This window comes from Danio rerio, chromosome 25 (genome assembly GCF_052040795.2).
Source record: "Danio rerio strain M-AB ecotype USA chromosome 25, GRCz13ab, whole genome shotgun sequence".
Lineage (NCBI taxonomy): Eukaryota > Metazoa > Chordata > Actinopteri > Cypriniformes > Danionidae > Danio > Danio rerio.
The window spans coordinates 37,553,530-37,580,000 of record NC_141045.1 but is presented as its reverse complement, the minus strand read 5'-3'; the positions used below and the strand labels follow the sequence as shown (position 1 = coordinate 37,580,000).

The 26,471-nt window shown below is 35.5% G+C and overlaps 2 protein-coding genes across 5 annotated transcripts in view; both read right to left on the bottom strand.

Annotated features, from left to right (window-relative positions):
• The window catches only part of vps4a (vacuolar protein sorting 4 homolog A), a 16,648-nt gene extending 14,149 nt beyond the window's left edge, over positions 1–2,499 (bottom strand). For 2 of the 3 annotated variants that reach the window (XR_015525847.1, XM_087311138.1), the window contains exons 1-2: positions 2,309–2,499; positions 66–177 (exon numbers count right to left, since the gene is read on the bottom strand). Coding sequence is in view for 2 of the 3 variants with exons in the window: in XM_087311138.1 (XP_087167264.1) it covers positions 66–177; positions 2,309–2,329 (133 nt within the window). In the remaining variant the exon portion in view is untranslated. The remainder of the gene's footprint in view (positions 1–65; positions 178–2,308) is intronic. The other variant, NM_001076609.1, reaches the window with a different exon arrangement.
• A 156-nt stretch (positions 2,500–2,655) lies between these two features.
• On the bottom strand, positions 2,656–25,378 carry sntb2 (syntrophin, beta 2). Of its 2 annotated transcripts, none has more exons than XM_087312559.1 (7): positions 24,580–25,378; positions 13,649–13,850; positions 11,561–11,762; positions 11,207–11,349; positions 9,278–9,474; positions 8,465–8,643; positions 2,656–6,981 (listed from the first exon to the last, which is right to left on the bottom strand). In XM_087312559.1, exons 1-7 carry the CDS (start codon positions 25,121–25,123, stop codon positions 6,889–6,891), a joined length of 1,560 nt encoding a protein of 519 aa, XP_087168685.1. In that variant the 5' UTR covers positions 25,124–25,378; the 3' UTR covers positions 2,656–6,888. The 2 variants fall into 2 exon arrangements, with proteins under 2 accessions (XP_087168685.1, XP_087168686.1); XM_087312560.1 differs by lacking the exon at positions 24,580–25,378 and adding an exon at positions 15,244–16,881 and having other exon boundaries at positions 5,983–6,981; positions 13,649–14,699.
• Between the last annotated feature and the right edge of the window lie 1,093 nt (positions 25,379–26,471).

Here is a 26,471-nt window from a genome sequence, read left to right as displayed (position 1 = left end):
AACACAAGTGTTAAATTTAAATCAATGAAATGGAGAAGATTCAGCAGACAATAAGACGGTCTCACATTTGATGGCGTGCAGGAAATACTCCACGGCGTGCTGGTAGAGCCTCAGCGCCTCCTCATAGTTCTTGGCCTTGTCCTCCTCTGTGGCTTTAGTGACCAGCTCAATCGCTTTCTGAACAGGACAAATTACAGATTCAACTCACAACACAATAGCAACATTGTACATCTATAAAGTTAGTGTCAAGGTAGTTTTGTAAAACATACTACACACAGTTACTCATGATCTCAAAGACATTTTGAAAGCTAGTTAATAAACATTTATAATACACCAATAGACCATTTTGAGGGATGTAAACAAAAGCAATGGTCCCAAGGTATTTCCTGTTTTACATTTTTAATTTCTCTAGCTTCCGAGAATACAAAAAGAGCCACATATTAATTATTAATGTTATGATAGCTGTTTTACCATTATGTTATGATTGAATTGCCTCGTTACAGTTATGAAATAGTTTGGTAACAAGCAGGAAATGTTTATAGGCCAATTACATGACTACATTGCAATGGTCTAGAAATGAATCACTTTTAGATTTAATTAGATTTTAGCTGTAAAATATACAATTATTATTGTAATAACGATTGCAAACGAAGCCGAACAAAACAAAAATACTAGACAAACTCTGAACTCAATAAAAGGATTAATCACAACAAAGTGTTTGCAATATCAGAGTTTCTGCAGGTTTCATCAAGTCAGATTTAACACTTTTTAAGACCCTTTTAAGTCCATTAAGAATAATATTTCAGACTTATACAGAGTTAAGATCTTTTGGTCCAGTATCATAATAAATTATGTATTTGTTTTTATTAATTTAGAAAATTTGCTGTAAAAAATGTCTACCAGCTATTGGGAATTGTATCTCTGCAATAAAAAAACTTACATATTAAAGAATAAGGTTTTATTGAGATGTAACTGTAGGTCATTGAATGGTTGTCAGCCCAAATTGAGTAGCTTTACTTAAGAAAAAAGGTCTAAAATTAAGACCTATTTAAAATGATTTGACACTTCCAACACAATAAGCCACTGACATTTAAGACTTTTTAAAGGCTTAAATTCCAAAACCTAAATTTTAGATTTTTCAAAACCCAGTGGGCACCCTTAATACATTTGATTTATTGTCACCAAATTGTAAACCGACAACCACAGGCAGACCTTCCTGAAATACATCAACATCAGCCACTTAAAACGTACATACATACATACGTTTTCTAATGGTTTAATATTATCAAGAGAAAATGCGTAATTGTTTTTATTTTAATTTTTTTTGGGCTGTAAAAATGTCTAACAGCTATTGGGAATTGTATCTCTTTGCAATAAAAAAAAAGTTACATATTCAAGAATAAGGTTTTATTGAGATGTAATTGTAGGTAATTGTTCAAGTAAAGTGACTCAATTTGGGGCGACATGCATTCAAAGCAAAATTAAGGCCCGTTTAAAATGATTTAACACCTCCAGCACAATATGTCACTGAATTTAAGACTTTTTAAAGCCTAAAACTGAGGTTTTGACCACGTGGACAGCCTAAATAGGCTTGATTTATTGTCACCAAATTGTAAACCAACAAACACAAACAGGTCTTCCTGAAACACATCAACATCAGCCACTCAAAACATACATACATGTTAAAAAAAATAAGGTTTTATTGAGTTGTAGGCCTATTGTAGGTCATTGGATGGATGGCCGCCAAATTGTTTAGCTGTACTTGAACGAAGCAAAATTAAGACCCGTTTAAAACGATTTAACACCTCCAGCACAATACGTCAGTGAATTGAAGACTTTTTAAGGCCTACAATTTAGGTTTTGACATAATTAAACATTTTAAGCCCCAGCGGACACCCTAAATAACATTACATTTGACTTAATGTCACCAAATTGTAAACCGACAACCACACACAGGCCTTCCTGAAATACATCAACATCAGCCACTCAAAACGTGCATACATGATCGTGTTAATATTACAAAAATACATTTTGACTGAAATTAAAGCTCTACAAACTGCAATTCTGTCTTATATTCACGCGAATTCATCTAAACTGAGGTTTGTTTACATTTTTGCTAATGCTTATCTTAACTTAACGGTTATAAGTGCTCATTTTGATATCGTGCTTCAATTAAAGATCCGTACGTGTGTGAATTATGAACTATGAGTAGCTAAATGTGTTAACTTATCCAATAAATGTTGAGAGAATGCTATTAAAATATGAAGATGATGATAGTGAGCTAATGCTAAAGCTAATGTTAACTCACCTGCAGTGTTGACGTTGTCATTTCATCTCACGCGCCTGCGGGTTCCTATTATCGTTATTTCTTACTCAATTAAACTGTTCGTTAAATAACGAAAAATAAATATAACGGCTAAATTAAAGAACCTTCATTTAATGTAGTAGAAGTGAGCTTAGAAACGGAAGTCTTGCGTCTCCGCTGTTCACTTCTCTACTGTCCTCCGGAAACAGCTGAATTAATTAGTTCCAGGATAACATATAACGTAAAGACCATTTTTCAAAGCTGAGAAGAAAACAGTGTGTTTTGTAGCTACATAATGACATGTTTAATTAAATATTTACTTAATATACATTACAAAGACTGTAAGCTGATTTAATTAACATGTTTTTTATTAATATATATATATACTGTATATGGCATTTACATACAGACATAATGCATAGCTTCAGGTTACAGGCTTTAAAAGTTATAATACACGTACAAAAAAAAGAGCATATTTGCATTTGATTGTGAACTGCAAGCTGCCATGAATGAATTTTGGTTCCAACATTTTTCTCCTCAACATAAAGGACAAATCAAACATAAAACTCTGGAGGAATAAGGAAACGAGGCATGGGTTTATAAAGTACATTCATCGTCTGAAGCATTGGTCTCAAATCTCACTCACAAGTGCAATTCTTTAACCTACTCATGGGTTTTTAAAACAGTTAAGACAATGCATTGGTTCATCAGAAACATAAATGGAAATCATGTGACTGAACATAAAATCCACCATGGTGTGTGTGACAGGGGTGTGTGATATTACCGTAAATAAAATACAATTTCTTTTGATAATGATAATTAAACAATATTTTGTTGTGCATGTTTTTGTGGATGGTTTTACATCTGTTTTGGATAAATAAATGCAAAATAGAATCTCCAGTAGGTGGTGACAAGAGCCAATTTAAAGAAGCCGTTCATTGAATTACTCAAACGATTTGTTCAAAACAGCTGATTCATTCAGAAATGAAGCTTGTGACTGTTTTTTGATCGTTTTTGTTGTGGATTCAATAACTCAAAATAAGCCATTCTTTGAGTTACTCACTTAAACAGTTTGTTCGAAATAGCTGATTCATTTAGAAATGACTCTTTTTGATCGTTTTTTTGATTCAATTACTCAAATGATTCCTTCAGAAATTGATTCATTCAGGAACAAAACATCACATTGTTGTTTAACAAATATTTTCTAGGTGGTTGTCTAAATGAGCCATTTGTTGAATTACTCGTTCAAAACAGCCGATTCGTTCGAAAACTAAACAACAGTGTTGTTTTGAAAAAATAAATCTCAATGTTGTTTAGATTAAACAGTATGTTGTTGTGCATGTTTTTGTGGCTGGTTTTACGTCTGTCATAGATAAATGTGACATTAAAATCACCAGTAGGTGGCGACAAGAGCCAATCTAAACGAGCCATTTGTTGAATTACTCACTTAAATGATTTGTTCAAAACAGCTGACTCATCTATAAAGCATGTGGCTGTCTTTTAAATGAATCATTGATTCAGTGACTTCAATGATTTATTCAGAAATTTATTCATTTAGGGGGGAAAATGGCATTGTTGTTTTGACAAATATTTTCTACTTTGGTTTTGATTGGAACTTTTAATTAGCGAAAAAGTTAGATTTCTTTCGATAAACAGAATTAAACAATATTTTGATGTGCATGTTTTTGTTGCTGATTTAATGCCTGTTTTAGATTAATAAATGTGAGACTAAAACAACCAGTTTGTGTCAACAAGTGCCTGTTTAAACGAGCCATTCGCTGAATTACTCACTTGTTCATTCTCTTGTTCAAAATAGCCAATCCGTTTAGAAATGAAGAATTTAACTGTTTTTTAATGAATCATTGATTCAGTTACACAAATGATTCATTCAGAAATTGATTAATTAGGGAACAAAACAGTGTTGTTTTGAAAAAAAAAATCTCAATATTGTTAAGATTAAACAGTATTTTGACGAGCATGTTTTGTGGCTGGTTTTACGCCTGTCTTAGATAAATAAATGTTACACTAAAACCACCAGTAGGTGGCAACAAAAGCATGTTTTAATGAGCCATTTGTTGAATTACTTGTTCATTCACTTTTTCAAAACAGCTGATTTATTTGGAAATGAAGCATGTGACTCGTTTTCCATGAATCACTGATTCAGTTACTCAAATGATTCATTCAGAAATTGATTCATTCAAAAACAAACCATCAAACAGTGCCGTTTTGACAAAAATCTTCTACTTTGGTTTTGTTTAGAACACATTCAATAAGCGGAACAAAAAAAAAGGATGATATTGTTGTCTGAAGTGTCAAAACAATAAATGGCAATGATATTCAGTGAAACATTACACTTACTTGCGTATTATTATCAAATCATTACAGGAAATATTACTGGATCTCCTAACTTACAATCATTTTTGTTTAGTTTTTTTTGTTCTTTTTTTTTTATAGTGATTGACTTATTTAAAACGTTGACGATGAATATCACACACCCCGAACTCAAGAACAATCGCTAATTACAGCCAAGAGTCATCTGTCCTCTTATTGGACGCTTCAGAAGAAACCAAGTTCTCCTGGTCAGTAATACTTTCCTTTTTTTTGAAACATTACGGTATTGGTAAGTACAGTAGAGTGTAAAAGATTAAGGGCACTTAAAGCAGAGGCTGCATGTGCATTTGCTGTATTTAAAGTAAACCTCCCCATCTCAATAATGGTTAGATATTGCATCAGTAAAGCTTGTGCAGTGGTTATGAAGGAATGCTTGATCGTACAATCTCATTCATATACTGTTCCTATAAAAAGACATACTGCCGAAAATGTGCAATGAAGGAATGTCTTCAATACTGTGAAAGTCTTCTGCTATCCTACAATGTGAAATAATGTGCTCATGCATTAGATTCAACGCTAACATATTAACAAAGATTATACTGAAGCTATAAATGATTAGTGACAAACCATGCATCAAACAGTGCTAGTAATCGGACCAATGAATTTAAATCACTTTTTACAGCCGTGCATCAACAAAACGGCTTTAGATTGGTTATTATTTATGACTAAATGTACTTACAAAGGCTAGAAAATGTTCAATGGACTACAGAAATAATTAGTCCACAATTTCGTTAATTTCCTTCACATTTCCAGGCATGGAAATCAGAAAATTTCCTGATGTTTGCAGTTTATTTAAGTGACGGGATACTGATCTAATGCTGATTAAGCAGCAGTATGTTAATATACAGCAAAACAAATGAAAATAGAAATAGTTTGTTTTAAAAACATCAAGGCCTGGAGCTGGTTTGGTCAAACGAGAAATATGATGTGTGTAAAAAAACTTCCTATATTTATACTGATTTGAAAATCATCTCAGAAGTGAATGAATCAGGGTCAGAAATTAGCTTTAGTAGCAATTAAGTGGCAGTTTCTGCATTTTTTGACCAAAAATGAACTTTTTTTTTGTCTGTTTTGTCAAATATTTCAATGCAATCAATCGATTAATATAATAAAAACGGTTACCAACAACACCAAACATGTTGCAATTGTATATAAATGATACATTTAAAGGAGGAACTCATTATATAACATGGTTGTACTATTATGATACTATTATTATTTGGTTGATCAGCGCTCTTGATGTTGTAATAATGGTTATAAATGCTAAAAATACATCATACGGGGCATGAAGTTGACTTTTTATTGCATCATATGAATAAAAAATGCATTGTTTAGTCAAATATCTAATCAAAATGTTGTTATATTGAGTTTTCTTTTCTTTTTATCTGAAAACAACAATTGGTTTTCATTTGTTGTGACTGGAAACCACAGATCGTCCACAAAATATGGATTTTATTTGAACTATTATGAAAAACAAGCTTCCTTTTTGTTATTTTTTGCAAAAAAAATGCTCTAAATCACCTTTTTTATTTTAATTTTAGAGTCTATAAGACAAATCTCTTACATGGTTGTCGATTATGTGTCACTTTTGTTCGCATTGATGCCCTTTTTGTCACAAGACGCTTGTTGAATCCACCCTGAAATCAATCATATTCAAAACACTTACAGCTCAGAGAGGTTATGTTTGGTCGGCCGCATACAGGAATGCACTTAAAGCTTTGTTTTCTCCATATTCGCATATGCAGCAGTCTTAATGTTACTGCCACATTCACATACACACACTGTATATTCACTCAAGATGATAACACACATATGTAACAGTCTTTGCCATGCAATACACATTATAAACATAAACACAAGTGAGCTACGTGAAAAAAACTGAGATAATACAAGAATAAATGTTCATTTAGCAAAGCTTTAAGCCTGAAAAACATGTGAAAAGCTCTAGATGTGAAGGCACGACTGGTGTGTCCCTGATCTGAGGACAGTAAGATTGTGTTTAGAAAGACACACAAACACACATACGAACATATACACAAACAAACAGACACACAAATAAACACACATACACACTGTGTTGGTTAGAAGTGTAACTGTGAAACACTGCTGAAGTTGTGAATGAATGAGTGAAGGAAATCTCCATCATCTGCTGTGTGTGTGAGTGTGTGTGAGTGTGTGTGAGTGTGTGTTTTTTACGTCAGCAACCCCAATCGAGCCAGTTTGGCTGAGAGGAACGAATGAAGCACAAACACCACAGGCTTTGGTCCCGAATGAAGCTCAAACACCTACAAAACACATTACACACACACATTAGTGAAAACTGAATGGAGATCCTACACTGGCACTATTGATCACATCTTTTCTAAATAAACACACATTATTAAAGACTACACATGCTTTTATTCCACTAAAAATACATCAACACATCTCAGATGTTCTTGTGTTTATGATATTATTAAAGTGACATGTTTTATGTACACAGACTTTGAGATTAAAAGCTAAATTGTCCTTATTTCTAGCACTCGGTTATTAATGAAGCGTGTTTTTTATGACTATTTGAACAACAAAGCTCAAAAGGAGAGTATTCTTTTGAAATGTAAATCTTCTGTGAACATATAAACGTCATTACCTCCATATCTGTTTAAGGTGTCCATGCTGAATAAATGCACTGTTATTGTGTTTCACCGTAATTACTTCAAGTATGTGTGAATTGGTTTCTTGAGCAGCAAACCAGAACAATTTCTGAAGTGTCATGTGACTGGTAAACATTATTAGATTGCAGAGGCCATCGAATGCTTGATTTTGATTGGCTGATGAACTGTAAATAACGCTAGGTTCCACTCAATTTATTCATGATGTCCCGATACAAACCGATCAAGTTCATGTAACAAATTTAAGTTGACTGAACATGAAACAATGAAGTTGTCCCCAAAAAATCTCAAGAATTGTTGTTTCAGGTTATTATAAATGAACAAATAGCAAGAATAAGTTAGAGTGTGTGCCATTTATTTCAAATAAACACACTTATGAAGGTAGTTCAGGCAGGTTTTGGGCACATTATAGCTCCATATCCCTACGCTAAACAATATCAGTTATTTCACAGCTACAACAGTCAAATATTATATCAAAATGGATGAGATGTGTAGGAAACTAGCACAAACTAGGACAAAAACATGACAAATGTCTGAAATTTAGCCACCTCACTTTATTTTTTATTATTTTTAATTGAACAGCACATCATTAATTATTCATTATGAAGTCTACTGTAGAAAAAAATAGTGCTGTGCAAAAAACGCTTTCCTTATTTCAATTTCTCTGTCTTGATTTTAGTCAAAATATCTAAAAACTCTTAAATCAAGAAGCATTTTCTAGGCAAGCAAACCGTATTTTCTTGTTTTAAGAAATAATATGTAGAAAATTAGGTGAGTTTTTTTCTTAAAACAAGCAAAATAATCTGACAATGGGGTAAAAACAGTTTTTCCTTTTGACATAAAATGATTTCTCTCAGGCCATTGGCAGATTCTTTTGCTTGTATTAAACAAAACTCACTTAATTTTGACATATTTCTTACAACAAGACAAAAAAAAAGAAATTTTAGACATTTGGACTAAAATCAACACAAAAGAAATCTAAAGAAAGGCACTTTTTGCATTGTAGTCAACTATAAACTGGATCTCCTAACTGTGGATTTTAGGGTGATATGCATCAGAACTGCACGCGTGTTATAAAATCTTCATCGGGTAAAGATTGGATGTTGTCTGTTCATACCATCTCTCCTTCTGGAGCGCCGAAGTCTAGGAAGAGATTTCGGACTCCGTCGTCGGCAGACATCTTGAGCCGCTCGTAGGGGAAGTGGAAGAGCACAGAATCGCCAGACTCGCGCGTCACTGTGAATCCTCGCTCGTAGTGCAGGATCAGACGCACATTCTGCCTGTTCAACACACAGCCTGAGAGAGAGCGGGTCAAAATTATTAGCCTCCTTAAGTGATATTTATTTAATTGTCTACTAAACAAACCATCGTTATACAATGACATACATACATATATATATATATATATATATATATATATATATATATATATATATATATATATATATATATATATATAAATATATATATATATATAAATATATATATATATATACATACATATATATATATACATACATATATATATATATATATATATATATATATATATATATATATATATATATAAAAATATATAAAAATATATATATATATATATATATATATATATATATATATATATATATATATATATATATATATATATATATATATATATAATATAATTGCCTATTTAACCTAACTTTACCCTAATTTACCTAGTTAAGCCTTTAAATGTCACTTTAAGCTGAATACTAGTGTCTTGAAGACTATCAAGGCAAATGTTATGTGCTTTCATCATGGCAAAGATAAAAGAAATCAGTTATTAGAAATGGGTTATTAAATCTATTATTTTCAGAAATGTGCTGAAAGAAATCTTCTTACCGTTCAGCAGAAACTGGGAAAAAAAATGTATACACTGGTCTAATTACAAACAACACACACACACCTATGGAAACCTCTTTGATGAGCTCTGCAGCTGAATGTCCGCCCTGCACCAGCGCTCGTGTCCATGTGGACAGATCCCAGTGCGTCTCCACACGGAACACATGAGACTCGATCCCTCGCCCGGTGCCGGTGCGCGTGGCGAACAGCAGATCTCCACCCAGAGCTGGAGAACTGCGCACACTGCCCGAGTGAACTAGCCTACACACACACACACACACACAACAGGGTATATAGAGGAATCAGACAGTGAAATTGAATACTTTTTAAAAGATGAGCTATTATGCAAATATCACTTTTACAAAGGGTTTAAACACAGTTGTGTATCAGCAGTGTATGAATATGAGCAGCTTCTAATGGTAAAAATGTATTAATTCTATTTATTAGAGTTACACTTCATAAAAACAGTCTGCAGAAACACTTTGATTGACATTCTCTCTTTGTATGTGTCATCAGAGGGGGAAAGCCCCTCCCACTAGTGACCATCTCTCCCTCATTAGCATAAAACGTTAGTCTTGTTTTTGAATCTGCCACTATGCTGACACATAGGCATCTGTAGCTCCTCCCTCTTTTAGAAAAAGAGCACAATCTCATTTGAATTTAAAGCAACAGTCACCAAAATGGATCAATGGGTGAGGGGGGCGAGTGCTTAAAAGCTCCCGTTTCCTTGTGCAAAACAACCGTGCCTGGAAACACAACTAGTGTGATTGTCTCTCTTTGAAATAGATTGGAAAAAAAGCGGTGCTCGTGCACCCACAGTCCTGCTGCTTTCAAGAGATGTCCAGATTTTTTGTAAGCAGCAGCGGTTGCCGCTTTCGCTTTAACCATACCTTGAACAGATTATTATTGGGCCTAACGCTAACTGTGTGCACGTGATCATCTTTTTACTCTTGCACACAGAATGTTTTCCACCTGCTTTCTTTTGCTTGCAGTTATTTTGGTAAATTAATTATCATCCTTTACAATAACATTGCTTTAATAGAAGATAACTCTCCTTTTATCTATAGTTACCGGGTGATCTGGGACGTTTAGCCCGGACAAATTACTGTGTATAGTTTTAGATAAATGAGAATATTTTTAATTGTTTTTTATTGAATAAAAGGTGTATGTATATCATTTTATTCGGCTTGTTTTGACACCTCATTTAAAATTTGTGGCACAAAGCTAAATAGTTTGGTGTGGCCAGAGAAAAGATTCTACATTAACAAGGAGGCATGCGGACATAACACAAAATGAATAAATTACTCATTTTTAGCATGCTAAAGTCAAATTTAATCATATAAAATGTATTTTCCCAACAACAAAATTGTGGCAACGTTGGAAAACTGCTAGCTACAGTGGCTGGTGATCAAAAAAGTTAATGTCAAGCCCTGCCCATGATATATGCTGAGAGAAAAGGGTTGAGTTTATTGCTATATCAGCAAAAACCTGATAAAATATACAAACATTTTATCAATATCACTTTTCTATAGCAGGTTTACAACAATACAAAGACATCACGCGCAATAAATAGTAGCTAAACATCTAAAACAGCTTTTTAAGGCTTACTTTTGATCAAAATTCTACCATTTTTGTGGGAAATATTTATTTTAAAGGGCACCTATTATGCAAAAATCACTTTAATAAGGGGTTTAAACACAGTTGTGTGTGAGACTGAGTGAATATAGCCAGCCACTTATGGTCAAAATTGATTAATTCCTTTGCTTATAATCAGACATGATGAAAACAGTCTGCAGAAACACTTTGATTGACATTCTCCCTTTGTATGATGTCATCAGAGGGAGAAAGCCCCGCCCACTAGCACCTGCAGCCGCATTTTTGTGCATTTATTTTGGTATTGAGAGGAAAAAGTAGACCATTTTTTATATGTAAATGAGCTCTCAGCAGAGTGAAGTAAACAGTGAAGAAGGGAAGGTAAACTGTTGAATGTTACCGTGTGGCGAGGAGCGGATGTGTTAATACAGGAGTCGTCCAGCTCTCATACGTCCATGGTACAGCCTGGAAGAGCAGGATATCTTTCTCTGTAAGTGCCATGATGACTCTTTTGTACTGATGCCGGCTGCCGTCCATATCGAGCTGCACGCAAACACATTCATGATCCACACAGCTAACACAAGATTTTTCTCAAATTATGCTGTTTATTACATTTTCCAAATTTATGCGCATCTTGGCGTCTCATCAAGCACTTTTATAGCAATAATCCAAAATGCACATGAAAAGAGGCGGAAGGAAACAGAGCTATTGAGTGCCCTATAAAGGGATAAAGTGCTGACTTGTATGGACGTACCTGCTCCACCAGCCAGCCGATGTGTTTGAGAGTGCAGTGAGTGTTGGCGTTGTTCAGGAAGGTGTTGATGTAGCTCAGGGTCTGTGGTAAAAGAGCCGCCACGTTGGTGTGAATGGCAGTGAACCAGGAGTGAGCAGTGGCTCCGTCTTTACAGCGCAGCACCACCGTGTGCTGACCGTCCGGAGAGTGAAGCTCCAACAACCTGCATCACAAAAACATGCAGCACCATAATACATGCATCTACACATTAATAATTAACTCCACATAAGAATATGTTTTTATATATTTATTTCACTATTACCAAATACTGTTAATATATTGAAATGATTAGAGCTGTAATGAAAAATCCTTAGAGATATCATTATTGATTATGAGCTTAGTTTTACCAGCAGGTGGTGCTGTACGCTTCACAAACAGCTGTAGTCTGCTTGCATGCAAATCTTTAAAAATACTACTCAAAGCTAAAATAATAATTAATAAAGTTAGGAAAGATTTAAGAAAAAATAAGCTTGCCTAGTGTGCCATCTGTGGTTAAAAAACTAGCCTGACTAGCCTAGAGCGCCATCTGTGGTGTAAAAAAAACTAGCCCTCCATATGTGGTTAAAAACTAGCGTAGAGTGCCATCTGTGGTAAAAAAAATTGCCTAGAGCACCGCCTGTGGTTAAAAAGACTAGCCCTCTATCTGTTATTAAAAAACTAGCCTAGAGCACTGTCTGTGGTTTAAAAATTAGCCTAGAGCACTGTCTGTGGTTAAAAAAAACTAGCCTAGAGCACTGTCTGTGGTTAAAAACAAAACACTAGCCTAGCCTAGAGCACCGTCTGTGGTTAGAAACAAAACACTAGCCTAGCCTAGAGCACCGTCTGTGGTTAAAAACAAAACACTAGCCTAGCCTAGAGCACCGTCTGTGGTTAAAAACAAAACACTAGCCTAGCCTAGAGCACCGTCTGTGGTTAAAAACAAAACACTAGCCTAGCCTAGAGCACCGTCTGTGGTTAAAAACAAAACACTAGCCTAAAGCACTGTTTGTGGTTTAAAAACTAGCCTAGTGCTTTGTCTGTGGTTAAAAAAACTAGCCTAGCCTAGAGCACTGTCTGTGGTTAAAAACAAAACACTAGCCTAGAGCACTGTCTGTGGTTAAAAACAAAACACTAGCCTAGCCTAGAGCACCGTCTGTGGTTAAAAACAAAACACTAGCCTAGCCTAGAGCTTCGTCTGTGGTTAAAAACAAAACACTAGCCTAGCCTAAAGCACTGTTTGTGGTTTAAAAACTAGCCTAGTGCTTTGTCTGTGGTTAAAAAAACTAGCCTAGCCTAGAGCACTGTCTGTGGTTAAAAACAAAACACTAGCCTAGCCTAGATCACTGTCTGTGGTTAAAAACAACTCAATAGCCTAGAGCACTGTCTGTGGTTAAAAACAAAACACTAGCCTAGCCTAGAGCACCGTCTGTGGTTAAAAACAAAACACTAGCCTAGCCTAGAGCACCGTCTGTGGTTAAAAACAAAACACTAGCCTAGCCTAAAGCACTGTTTGTGGTCTAAAAACTAGCCTAGTGCTTTGTCTGTGGTTAAAAAAAACTAGCCTAGCCTAGAGCACTGTCTGTGGTTAAAAACAAACCACACATAGCCTATAGCGCTGTCTGTTGTTGAGAAATAACGTAGAGCACCATCCGTGATTAAAAACTAGCCTAAAGCACCATCTCTGGTTTACAACTAGCCTAGAGCACCATGCTTGGTTAAAACAAGAGTGCTACCTGCTGTTAAAAAATTGCTCAAAATTAATTGAAGAAAGACTCATTTTGAGAATGTCAGAATTGATGCAGAATCGATTTCTTTGCCAATATGACTGTCAACAATGTCATCTGACTACATTTATCTCTTGCTCACAAAAGCTGTATTTATTTGATCAAGTACACGTCGTCAGTGAAATTTGTCATCAAATAAACAGCCTTGGTAAGCAAAAGAGACATTAAAATCATTAAATATCATAAGTTTTGACTCTCAGTGTAATCCAAACATAGTTTCTGTCTTCACAGTAGAATTAAAGTCAAGCTCAATAACACAGAGCTGCTTCTGAGATCTGGGACTCACCTGTTCTCCGGGTCAGGCATGGTGAGGTTTCGGCTGATGAAGCTCATTTTGAGCGGGATGACCTTTCTGTCTCGGCTGACGCTGCTCTTGGGGGATTCATCACTGCTGCTGAGGTTTGGAGACTGCAGACGGCCATCCCAGGACAAATCTGCACTCATGGAGGACTTCTTGAAGAGCGGAGACACTTCTCTGATGTACTTCACTGCACACACAGCACAAGTGGTCTTAAGCGGAGTCAAAACAGACCATCATTTTTAATGATTTGAATGAAGTGATAGTTCAACTAAAAATGTAAATTCACTCACTATTCACTCTGCCTCAAGTTTTTAGAAACCTTTATGAGTTTCTTTCACTGCTATTAAAGCACTATTAGCTTAGCATAGATCATTGAATCGGATTAGACCATTAGCATCTCACTCACATATTTTCCTATTTGAAGCCAGACTCTTTTGTAGTTACATCGTCTATTAAGACAAAAGGAAAATGAAAAGTGGCTATTCCCTCATTCTCGCTATAATAATCAAGGAAATTTGTTGCTGTATCACAGCTGCAGCAGGAGCAACGCTATTAGGTACTGCCCGAAAACCAACGTGATCAGCAACTTGCACATGTACCTTGCGAACATGGAGACATGTGTAAGATAATTGTGAACACATTTACTTTGGTGCAGATCTATTTGAAGCAAAATACATGAACGTTTGCTGCGATATATTGCACAACCCTACAGAACACAACACATCAAACCTTGAAGCTGATGAGCTACAGCAGCAGAAAAGAAGAGACTCGCTAAAAGTGGACACTAGGGCTCCGTTTACACTAATGCGTTTTCGTTTTAAAACGCATAAGTTTTGCTACGGTTACGCCATCCGCCCACACTACGGCGGAGTTCTCGAGCGGCAAAAACGGAGCGTTTTGAAAATGCTGGAGAGGCTGTTTTCATACTGACACACTGCTGCAATGTCTCGGTGTGGATGAGGAAAAACGGAGACATCTGAAAACGGAGGCGGGACCGCTGAGATTCGCTCCCTGATTGGGGCTTTTGTGTCATTAGCTGCGTCCCAAATCGCATACTTATGCACTATTCTACGCCATTTTGTAGTATAAATAGTGTAAGTAGTGTGTTCACACTGAAAACTCTTAAAATAATAAGTGCACTTTAATTACCCGGATGATGCCCTCATTCAGCCGCTAAAATGAAGTGTGGAATGATGGACACTTCACGCACTCAACGACCGCAGGTTTGCTTACGTATCGGAAGGGGCGGAGCTTTCGAGCGCACATGTTGGATAACTGTATTTATTTTGGATGGAGAAAGCAAAATTCTCCTACGAGAGTGATTATAGCGCCTCCCGATGGTGAATGCGGCAATACTCACGGCAGGTTTTATTTGATAATTCGTTCGTTTATTTCACTGATTTGGCAACCGTCAAACGTCATCAGGGAAACGGTTTGAATTTCCGTTTAGTAAAAAAACATTAGTGTGCCATTTGGGACAACACTACATACATGTACTATCCTGTTGAGTGTGTAAGTGCATAAGTACATAGTGCATGAGTGCATAGTGTATAGTGTGCCATTTGGGACGCAGCTATTGCGTATCCTTCCCTTATTCGTCAAGCCCCTATCACATGACTATAACACATGGCTTTAACGCTACCGGAAGACAGCAGACCAGCCTTCACTGTCATCAACAACATGGACACAGAAATGGGAGCGTTGTTTGCACTATTGTCTGTTTTAGGCGCCATTCTGCAGTTATTCATTTGTTACGTTTAGTAACAACTCGACCTCGTCGTCTGTCCACAAAAATACCTCTCTTGCTTTCTTTGCCATCGCGTTTAATGTTCAACCGGCGTTTGTTGACTAACAATAACCAAATGCCGAGCGAGACGCATGCTTTCTCTTTATACTAGAACGTGCATGCCCAGAGTGCGCGAATGGTCACGTGATATACGTTTTTGGTGGCGTAGTGTGGACGGAGATGTGTTCGGAGACGCTAGGTGAAACGCTAGTGTGGACGCGGATCGTTTTTGATCTAAAACGCCGTTTTAAAACTAAAGCGCACTAGTGTAAACGGGGCCTAAAAGACTAAAAAGGTTGTCTGGTCTTATGAGTCTTGATTTAAAATGAAACATTTGGATTGTGAGGTCAGAATTTGATGTAAAAAAAAAAACTTGTAAGAATGGCTGTGCTTTTAATATTAGCCTACGTTATTAATGTATAAAAGAAATCAATATAAAGAAAACACTTGGTGCTTTATATCTAGTCAAATGTATTGATGAAGGTATGTGAGTTCTTAGTTACTCAAAAGCTTGATGTCTAACAGGAAGTCCACCAAAAGGAAGTAACACCACCAGAATCACTGATCTAAATATGTACTTGAATTCCAATAATATACTTAGATGTTTTAAAATAGACTAAGCTAAATGTCACAGAACTGTAAACCGTTGCAAAATGTATGTAGAAGAGAAAGTACAACATTGTTTCTTAATAACCAGCTTGAGTAAAACACTTAGCTGGGCCAGAGTCATGTCAGGAATTCAGTTTGGGCTGGACGGATGAATGTGTGCCAGTATTTGCAGGACTGCAATAATAAATGCACTCGTACTTTTGCAATTATGGCAGCAGTATTTAGGTCACTGATGAAAAAAAAGGGGGTTTCAAGCATCGATACAACAAATGGGTTTTAACTTTAGTTATCTTTCCAGAATATATAGAATATAACATTCTAAAATGCTCATTACAGTTATTTGAAATATTAAGAGTAGACTCTTTAATTTGGCTTCTAGCTAATCTGTATATTTTAAAAAAACACTTTTAATTTTCAGTGTTAAGTCTCTTAGAGTTAAACAGTTGCCCTTTTTGTAATCCATTTAACTCAGGGCTCACCAATCTTGGTCCTGGAGGGCCGGTGTCCTGCAGATTTTTTGCTTCAACCCTAATCAAACACACCTGAACAAGCTAATCAATGTCTTACTAGGTATACTTGAAACATCCAGGCAGGTGTGTTGAGGCAAGTTGGAGCTAAACCCTGCAGGGACAAGTTTGGTGACCACTGATTTAACTGGTCTCAGGGTCAGGGGGGAGTACTATTAGCTTAGCTTAGCATAAATCATTGAATCGGATTAGACCATTAGCATCTCGCTTAAAATACATCCAAAAAGATTCAATAATTTTCCTATATAAAGCTGGACTCTTCTAAAGTTATATCATTATTCTAACCCTTGTTCTGAAATATATATATATATATATATATATATATATATATATATATATATATATATATATATATATATTAAAAGTAGACACTTTAATATGCCTCAGTTTCAAATATATCAATAAAAAACACTTAATTTAATTTTACGCAGATGCCAAAATGGGATATTTAGTCTCTGACCCACATATAACAGCTAATTTGAAGTCAAAATAACAATATTGTAATGTTATCTAATAAAATTTCATATACAGTTGAAGTCAGAATTATTATCCGTCAGAATAATATTATCTGTTAGAAGTCAGAATATATATACAGTTGAAGTCAGAATTATTAGCCCCCCTGAATTATTAGCACCCCTGTTTATTTTTTCCCCCAATTTCTGTTCTGTTCTGGGAAGATTGTTTCAGCACATTTCTAAGCATAATATTTTTAAAAACTTATTTCTAATAATTTCTAATTTATCTTTTCCATGATGACAGTAAATAATATTTTACTAGATATTTTTCAAGACACTTCTATACAGCTTAAAGTGACATTTAAAGGCTTAACTAGGTTAATAAGGTGAACTAGACAGGTTAGGGTAATTAGGCAAGTTATTGTACAATGATGGTTTGTTTTGTAGATTATCGAAAAAAATTAGCTTAAAAGGGCTAATAATTTTGACCTTAAAATAGTGTTTAAAAAAATTAATAAATGCTTTTGTTCTAGCCCAAATAAAACAAATAAGACTTACTCCAGAAGAAAAAATATTATCAGACATACTGTGAAAATTTCATTGCTCTGTTAAAAATCATTTGGGAAATATTTTAAAAAGAAAATTAAAATTAAAAGGGGGCTAATAATTCTGACTTCAACTGTATATATATAAAATTAAATATATTATTATTAAAAAAGATATATTATCTTTTTTAAATATTTCCCAAATGAGGTTTAACAGAGCAAGGAAATTTTCACAGTATGTCTGATAATATTTTTTCTTCTGCAGAAAGTCTTATTTGTTTTTTTTCGGCTAGAATAAAAGCTGTTTTTCATTTTTTAAAAGCAATTTTACCGTCAATATTATTTGCCCCTTTAAGCTATACATTTTCTATAGTCTAGAGAGCAAACCATCATTATACAATAACTTGTCTAATTACTCTAACCTGCCTAGTTAACCTAATTACCCTGGTTAAGCATTATAGAAGTGTCTTGAAGAATATCTAGTCAAATATTATTTATTTACTGTAATTATGACAAAAATAAAATAAATCCATTATTAGAGATGAGTTATTAAAACTATTATGATTAAAAATGTGTTGAAGGAATCTTCTCTCCCTTAAACAAATAAGGTACAGGGGGCTAATAATTCAGGGGGGCTAATACTTCTGACTTCTACTGTATATACTGCACGCCTTTCTTCGAGTAAACATGAAATGATAATCCATCTCTGCGACTTTAAACAACACAAGTGTGTAGGCGACAGAAAGTACACACAGTAATCCATACGAGCTACAAAACCATCGCTTCCAGCTACAAGAGAGTCAAGTTTACACTCATCACACACAAGAACAATGTAAAGCTCATGCAAGCAGTAATGCAGAAGCACAGAGGATCATCACCTTTCATCAAAACATGTTTAGGTCATATTTCATCACGCCTTTAAACGGTTGTGTCTAATCTACGCTTACATTTAGCAAAAAATCCTGACAAGTAAAAGTAGCACTTCACATCATCAGAACGAGTGGTTGCTTTTCCCCACAAAGGGCTGCTTATAAAGTGTCTGGTGCGCATAGAGAGGAAAAGGGCTCGCAGAAATAATCATTTATAATTTATAGAACAGGTCACATGGTATTTTAAAGTGCATTAATATTGTGCTGGAGTCTCCTACAAATACTGTAAATTGTATTTATATAATGCTTGCACCGCACTAATAATGTGAGAGTATGTGATTGGCCAAGGACAGAAAATAAGTAAATAACCTATATTCAAGTATACAGATGTGGGTTCTCGGTGACTTTGCCAAAACGTTGTGGGTTTTTCTGTTTTTCCAAAACTTTTCCAGGCCTGGGAAACGCCATGTCAAAATGTCATTATTTTTCCAGCTTTTTCATGACCGTATGAACCCTGATTACATAGTCATAGCCATAAAAGCAATGGTACTAATAATCGGCAGGGTTCAACGCTAAGGATTTTTTCTACTGGCCCAATCGGACCAGTGGTTCAGATTTTTACTAGCCCTGCCAATATTTTCACTGGCTCCACTAAAAAAGGTTTAATAGCTATTTCTTAGCCACAAATAATAAAAAAAAAATGTGTCAAAATATTTGTAAATCTAGAATTTATATATTTAAAAAATGTTAATAAATGTATATTGAGCAAAATTCAAATTGTTTTGAAACAAAAAGATGGCTAAAGACCTGCCAAACTGATGGCAAACTGTACAAAGCATCACGACAAAAAAAAATTAAGTGGTGTACTCTCGTAAATGTCTGCTTCCAAGACGTTAGAAACAAATGTTTTCCTTTAGCATAATCATTTGATGTTACCCCCCATGTTGCTGTCTCTTCACTGTACTGGTTGATACAGAAAAAAATAACGTGCTCACAACATCCAATCAGATAAGAGGAACTGAGAAGGTAGCATTTGAATGCTTGAAAACACAAACTAGGGCTGGGCGATTTGGCAAAAAAATAAAAATCTAGGTTTTTTATAAAGTTTGACCGATTCACGATTACGATTACGATTTTTTTTATTGTGTTACTAGTCTTCTCAAAACATTACAACAGCATGACTGAAGTAACACTCTCTTTAAACGTAACTTGAAAAACCGTCTGGTTAAGAAACTTTGTATTTTTAATGGCCATGTCATACAAGAATCGGTCAAGGTGTAAATAAATGTAAAACAAATTCACGAGTTAAATAGTGTTGCTGAAGATTTGAATAAGAAATATTTGTGTAAATATTGCACTTGCAGGAATACAGAGGGATTTTTTGCAAGTTTTGCCTAGGAAAGATTGGCTGTCAGCTCGGCTTTTCTTCTGATTGAATGACAGGTTGTAAAGCTGCTGCCTTTTTCTTACAAAGATACAGTGGAAGAAAAGGACTGAACATGGAAACTGTAAAGCCTAATTTAACCCAGTGTGTGAAGTTGGACGTATAGCAGGAGCAAATACAAGCACCCGATGTGTGTCTAATATAAAATAATACATTTAATCTATTTTTCTTTTTCCCCCTTATAAATACCGATCATTTGATGCGCTTTGCAGCTCTCTCTGTATTATGCTGCCTGATCTGTCTGGTTTTCAACTAGGTCCGCTAAGTGACGTCATGGGGGCGGGTACTTTCATTTACACTGCTACAGTCCCTCACCTCTGCTCGTGTTCAAACCAAAAGATTGGCGCGGTTTTTCACATGGCAGGCTTTTGCGCCCTTCAAACATGTTGAGATCGAGTTTATCGACTTGATGAGGGAATATGTCTTGACAATCCACACAGACGTGACTCAAGCAGGTCGCACACCAGAAGCGCCGCGACACATGACAGTTTAAACTATCACACACCAAACGCGCACATTCGCATGATATTTAACATGAAACTAATCAGATGGCGCTCTATGGCGCGGCTGAAATATGACCTGCGTCTAGAATCGTGGTGCTGCGCGGCGTGTCGCCGAGAGGGAGTAGGGGGAGGCTGCAGACTTGGAATCCAGACAGATCTACGGCCCAAGCAGTTTTACGGCCCAGGCAGTTTTACGCCCCTGTTGTTCCTGTTGTGTCCAGTAGAGGGAGGCAGTACAGTGTTATTTTAAGCCTCCAGAACTTTATCTCACCCAACCAAACGCAACACGATGAAGAGGTATCTATGTTAAATATGTGTTTAAAACATGGAACTTAAACCTTTTTTTTTAATTAGATTAAGATCGATGTGAGTGTATGTCAACACAAACAAATTGGTGTAGTATAACAGCAATGTGTTAGTTTGACTCAATTTTAGGTAACTATGTGCAGGCCAGCTACATGTTCTACATCAACAAAAGAGTAAAAGAACATTAACCTACATAAGAAAGTGTGATATGAAGGCAAATTTTCTTTTACCTTTTTGTCTCAGCAAGGGAGTAATTATTATATATTTAATAATTTTTAAAGATATATACACTTGCATGGTCTGGGTTGTTAGCCAAATCTGCACTCCAACTACACTATTCCTCCAAATTTGACTTTCTTAAATATTGAAATAAATCTAATCAGGTCTGAAAATTTAATTGATTTTATTTTAAATTTTAAAATTGCATTACTTTCAATTACAATCAATGTAATGCAATCCTGTTCTAATTTAAACAATTAAACTATCATATATCTATAAATGCATATAGAAACTCCCAATTATAAATTGTCTACTCATTTTTGTTCATATAGCTATCCAGTACATTTTATATATTACCAATGAAGTTTGAATTGCACATGCAATCATATTGTTTATCCCTTATTGTTTCACAATATTTATTGTAACAATACCTCTGCATTCTTATCAAAGCACATCATTACTCCATATTACACTGTATTGTTTGGTTATAATTTTGTTATTTTCAAAATGCAAATTTATATATGAACAATACAACAAATGCATATCTCTATATGAAAACGTATAGCTTGGCAACAATTAACCATTACACTATCCAACAACTTGTGTTTTTAATTTTTCTAATTAAATTAATGTAAATTAATTTGCAATTGGGCTTTTGCATATCTGGAATTATTTGGTGAGTGTATCAATTCTGCATATTACATAGTAAGTTTATAACTCACTTTATGATAAATTAACTTGGCGTTCATATTTAGCGTAATCTAATTTAAAGTATACATTTATGAACAGGACATTTAATAATCTGGGAGCGTTGACTTCAAATATATTATGTAGCCATGTATCTTTCACCCCCCCCTACTGGACGCATTAGGAACAACAGGGGTGTAAAGCTGTGGGGCGTAAAACTGCCTGGATCCAAGTCTGCAGACGCCCCATATAGCCGAGAGGCGCTTCTGGTGTGCTTCCTGCTTCATACAGAGTGAACCAAAGCACATTGGTGCCAATATAATGAATTAATTTTTTTTTTTTTTAAATCGCGATTTCTCGATTTGATTCAAAATTAAATCGTCTGGAAACGTAAATTCGAATTAATCGAAAAAAATCGCCCAGCCCTAACTTTCCCAATTCTAAGACTGTATCTGACAATTAGTCACAGGCAAATAAACTTTAGTGACAAGGCAGCAAGTGGCCTGATCGGGCCAGTAATGATCCTGTCTACTGTCCCGAGCATCTCACACGCTGGCCTGGCAGTCCTTATTGTTGAGCCCTGATTGGCATCATTTATTTCGGTGTTTCGGTATCTGCTAAGAATTTTCATTTCGGTGCATCCTTATTTTGCATTTCTAATGGAATATTCCAGCATTGGTGCAGTATCATGGGATCATTTCTGAGCCATTTAAAGATTCAGCTCTCGGTTTAATTAGGCCAGTGCTGATGAGGATAATGAGTGTGTGAACAGAGCTCATCTCACGAGACCCCGCTCCACAGTTCTCATCAGTCTCGGTGTCTCTCAGGCAGGAGATTGAGCAGATCAACATGTGTTTCACTGAGCTGATGGACAGGGCGTATAATGGAAGTCAACGGGGCTCTTAAATGTGTTATCCTGGAGGCTCAGTGCCAGTGCTGGGGAGACATTTAAATACCACAACACTCACTGGACTCCACCAATGTAAACTCTGCCTGTGCCAATATTGCGTTTAAGTCAGTTTTGTTTAACTATTTGTAAATATGAAAATTAAGCACCAAGTAAAAAAACTGATATTTGTAGAAATATTTGTAAGCTGACCAAATTTACACTAAAATAGGAATCAGATATTAGGTTTCGATCCAGAAAAAATAAATCATTTGCATAAATAAATTTGACTAAACTATAATATTTTGTAGGAAGAATTAATTAAATTAAATGGTCATTAATTAAAATTTTTATTTATTGTCACTGTACAAAAATGTGTCATGATTCCACTTATTATATTTATCTTTTATTAATCACAGCTTTTCGCGTGTTTTTGCAATACAAATAATTTTTATTACCATGATTTTTGTTGTTTTTTAAATAATAAGATGATATATCCCCTTAAAATTTTAGACCATATCAACAAAAGTAACAAATCCAATATTTTGTAATATAATAATAATAATAATATTGCTGACAAATAAAATTTCTAATTAAGTGAATTACATTATTTAAAGATATTAAAGACTTTTATCTGCATTTTTTTCATGCTACCTACAATTTTTGCTTTTATTTTATAGTTTTTTTGTTTTATAGTCTACAAACTTCGACACAAAATTTGTGGGACTATTTATTAGACAATGTTTACATGTCAAAACGATTCTTTCAGGCCCACAAAATGCATACAATTTATATAATTTAGTTTGAAAAACGTGTTACATAGATTTACTCTTAGGTACGAGACTAATGAAAATAAAGTCGCAAAACAGATTCTTTCATTCATTCATTTTCTTTTCAGCTTAGTCGTTTTATTAATCTGGGTTCGCCGCAGCGGAATGAACCATCAACTTATCAAGCATATGTTTTATGCAGCGGATGACCTTCCAACCGCAACCCAGCGCTGGGAAACACCCATACACTCTTGCATTTACACCCACACGTACACTACGGCCAATTTATTCAAATCCCCTATAGCGCATGTGTTTGGACTGCGGGGAAACCAGAGCACCTGGAGGAAACCCACACCAACATGGGGAGAACATGCAAACTCTACACAGAAATGCCAACTGGCACAGCCGGGGCTCGAACCAGCAACAATCTTGCTGTGAGGCGACAGTGCTAACCACTGAGCCACCGTGCCGCCCAAAACAGAATCTTTACTAGGAAAAAAATAGTGGGGCTGGATTTTTACACTGACTGTGGTTTGCTATTGGTCAGTCACACTGAATGACACCTTGACTCCGCCTTCATGCCAGTGAACACCAATCAAAGAAGAAGAGCCACTGAAGTGGGCGTTATTTTGAAGAAAACTTGTATGAAATGTTATTTATTTAAAATTAAAAAAAATGTGCAAAGACAATAATTAATAATAAATATCGTACTAAAGTGTTTCAACACCGAACTAAAATATCATTCAAAATTAGAATTTTTGTATTGCAGAATATGGGTATTGCAAATCAGAGTTATTGATAGATGTTTAGGGGATAAATCAATCATTAGATAGATAAAAAATATATAAATAAAAAATAATACTGTGATTTCACCAAAAAAAAATGAAGTTAAAAAAGTACAGTAATACAGTACATCTGTTTATCTATTCCTCTTTTACTGTATTACTCCCATTCCTATTCAAATCATACCTGGTGTTTGGAGAAAATTGCTATTAGAGAAAAAAAAGTTATCTGCTTATTACCACAAAAAACCTTCAGTCATGCACATCACACATCTGTAAGTTTCATAACTTCAGTAAGGGGTTTCCAAACCTCTTATAAACCTGAATTATCTAATATGTCAAATGAGCCAATGTTTACAACATGAACAGTTAAAACTCAACACAATAAAACCTGAAACACCTCAAAGTTTCTATTTAGGCGTGTAAATTATGAACACATAAATAATTAATTATTCAAAAAACTTTGTTTTGATTAACGGTAAACTACAAAGGCCTACTGAATCCCCGCGGCTCGAGTGATTGACTTACCCTCCAGCGTGACCTCCTTCCCAGCCTTCTTCAGCGCCTGCACCGCCGCGTCGTGCGTAGCGTCGCGGAGGTCGCTGCCGTTGACGGACAGTATCGCGTCGCCCACACGCAGAGCTCGACTCTGATCCGCAGCTAAACCGGGGAAGATCTTTGATATTAGGATAGGCATACGGTTCTCCCGTCCCCCTTTAATGCTAATCCCCAGTCCGCCGGACTCCTGCTTGACTATCCGAACTCTGCGTACCCCCTCCGAGTCACAGTAACCGCTGGACTCCGAGTCCGACCCGGTCCCGTTAACGCGACCCGGGCTGTTGTCGTATTGCACGCGATTCGTAAACACATCCCGGTTCTGTTCGTTGCCATTGGAAACGCCGTTTTTCAGATGCGAATTGTGCTCCGGGTAACCCGCGGGCCCGCCCGGTTCTCCCTCCGCCGTGAGAGTGAGGTTGTCCCGCGTGAGCTCCGCTGACACCCGGACCCAGCGGTCGCTCAGCAGAAGGTCCAGATGACCCTGTTTCTCCGCGCGGGTCCACACGGCCATCATCAAACTTTAACTCATCCTAAAGTTTAAACTCGCTCGACACACCCACTCGCACGCACATTTCCCCTGAGGAAGGAAGAGGAGCGAAATTTTAATAATAAATCTGTTTAATAAGTTTAAACATTGGTATTTATTGCTGCAGCTCTCCGAGTTCGGGTTCTCACGGCACGGAGAAACTATTTAATTAAAAACACGCGCTGCTGCTTAGACCGGACGGCCGGAGAAAAGCGTTAGATTTGTATCTCATTGATTATTCATGAGAGGGGCGGGGATTGTCAACTTATTTATCTTTCCTCGCCGCACTAAAGCCACTAAAGCTGTACAGTGATTTAGAAACAAAGCGAAAATAATGGCGTAAAATTACTTCAGTGTCATCATTACTGTATGACTTTTGTTCTTATTATAATGCAGCTTTTAGTTGTAATAAGATAGATAGTAGGAAAACAAAGATAACTCTCTCATTAATAATTAATCAGATTCAAATCTTTATACGTTGAATAAGTTAATATCCAACAACAAATAATAATAATAGTTATTGTTAGTATTATAATTAATATAAAACAAAATAAATACGTTTTTAATATAAAATTTTAACTTGTCACTATTTCACAGACAGTTAAAAGACTATTGGTGAGCTAATTTAAGTTTTTATAAATAGATGGGATTATTAGTTAATTTTCATATTTACTGTTTTCATTTTAATAGAGAATTAAATTAAGCTTTAATAATCCTTCCATCCCGATACCATAAAGCAAAGTCCATTTTCATCTGTAGCTGAAGGGATTGAAGCTCTATTGTATTGAAGTCATGTGTTTGGTAAATCTGCTGGTCAATATAACACATAAGTGTTTTTGCCCAAAATAATATTGACTCGCAGTAAAAGATGTTGACTGTTCTCATTAGCTTCAAAGTGTTACTCATACTCTAAATGACTCACCTCAGCTTTAAAAAAAAACTCTAATACACAGCTTTATTTTATTTATCACAGTTGACAGAAAATTTATGTATGATAATTGTTTTTCCTTACACTAATTAATGTAGTCGTGTTGTTTTGAATTTGAGGGGGGAGGGGGGGAGTATTCAAAATACAGTTTTGTGTAAGCGTTTGTGAATATGTTTATAGCACGAATATGGAAAAGAGGGAAAACTGATGAATCAACTGAGGATCATCAGGAACAACCATCACAAAGTAAAATAAATAAATAAGAACATAATTTCAGCTATTTTTCTGTCATGTAAACATCTTTGTTGTAAAATTTAGAATTGAAAAAAACAGCCTATGAACTCCTCAAAATGATTAATAAATTCAGAATTGCAGGAAGAAGAAAAAAACTAATTCAGAATTGTAATA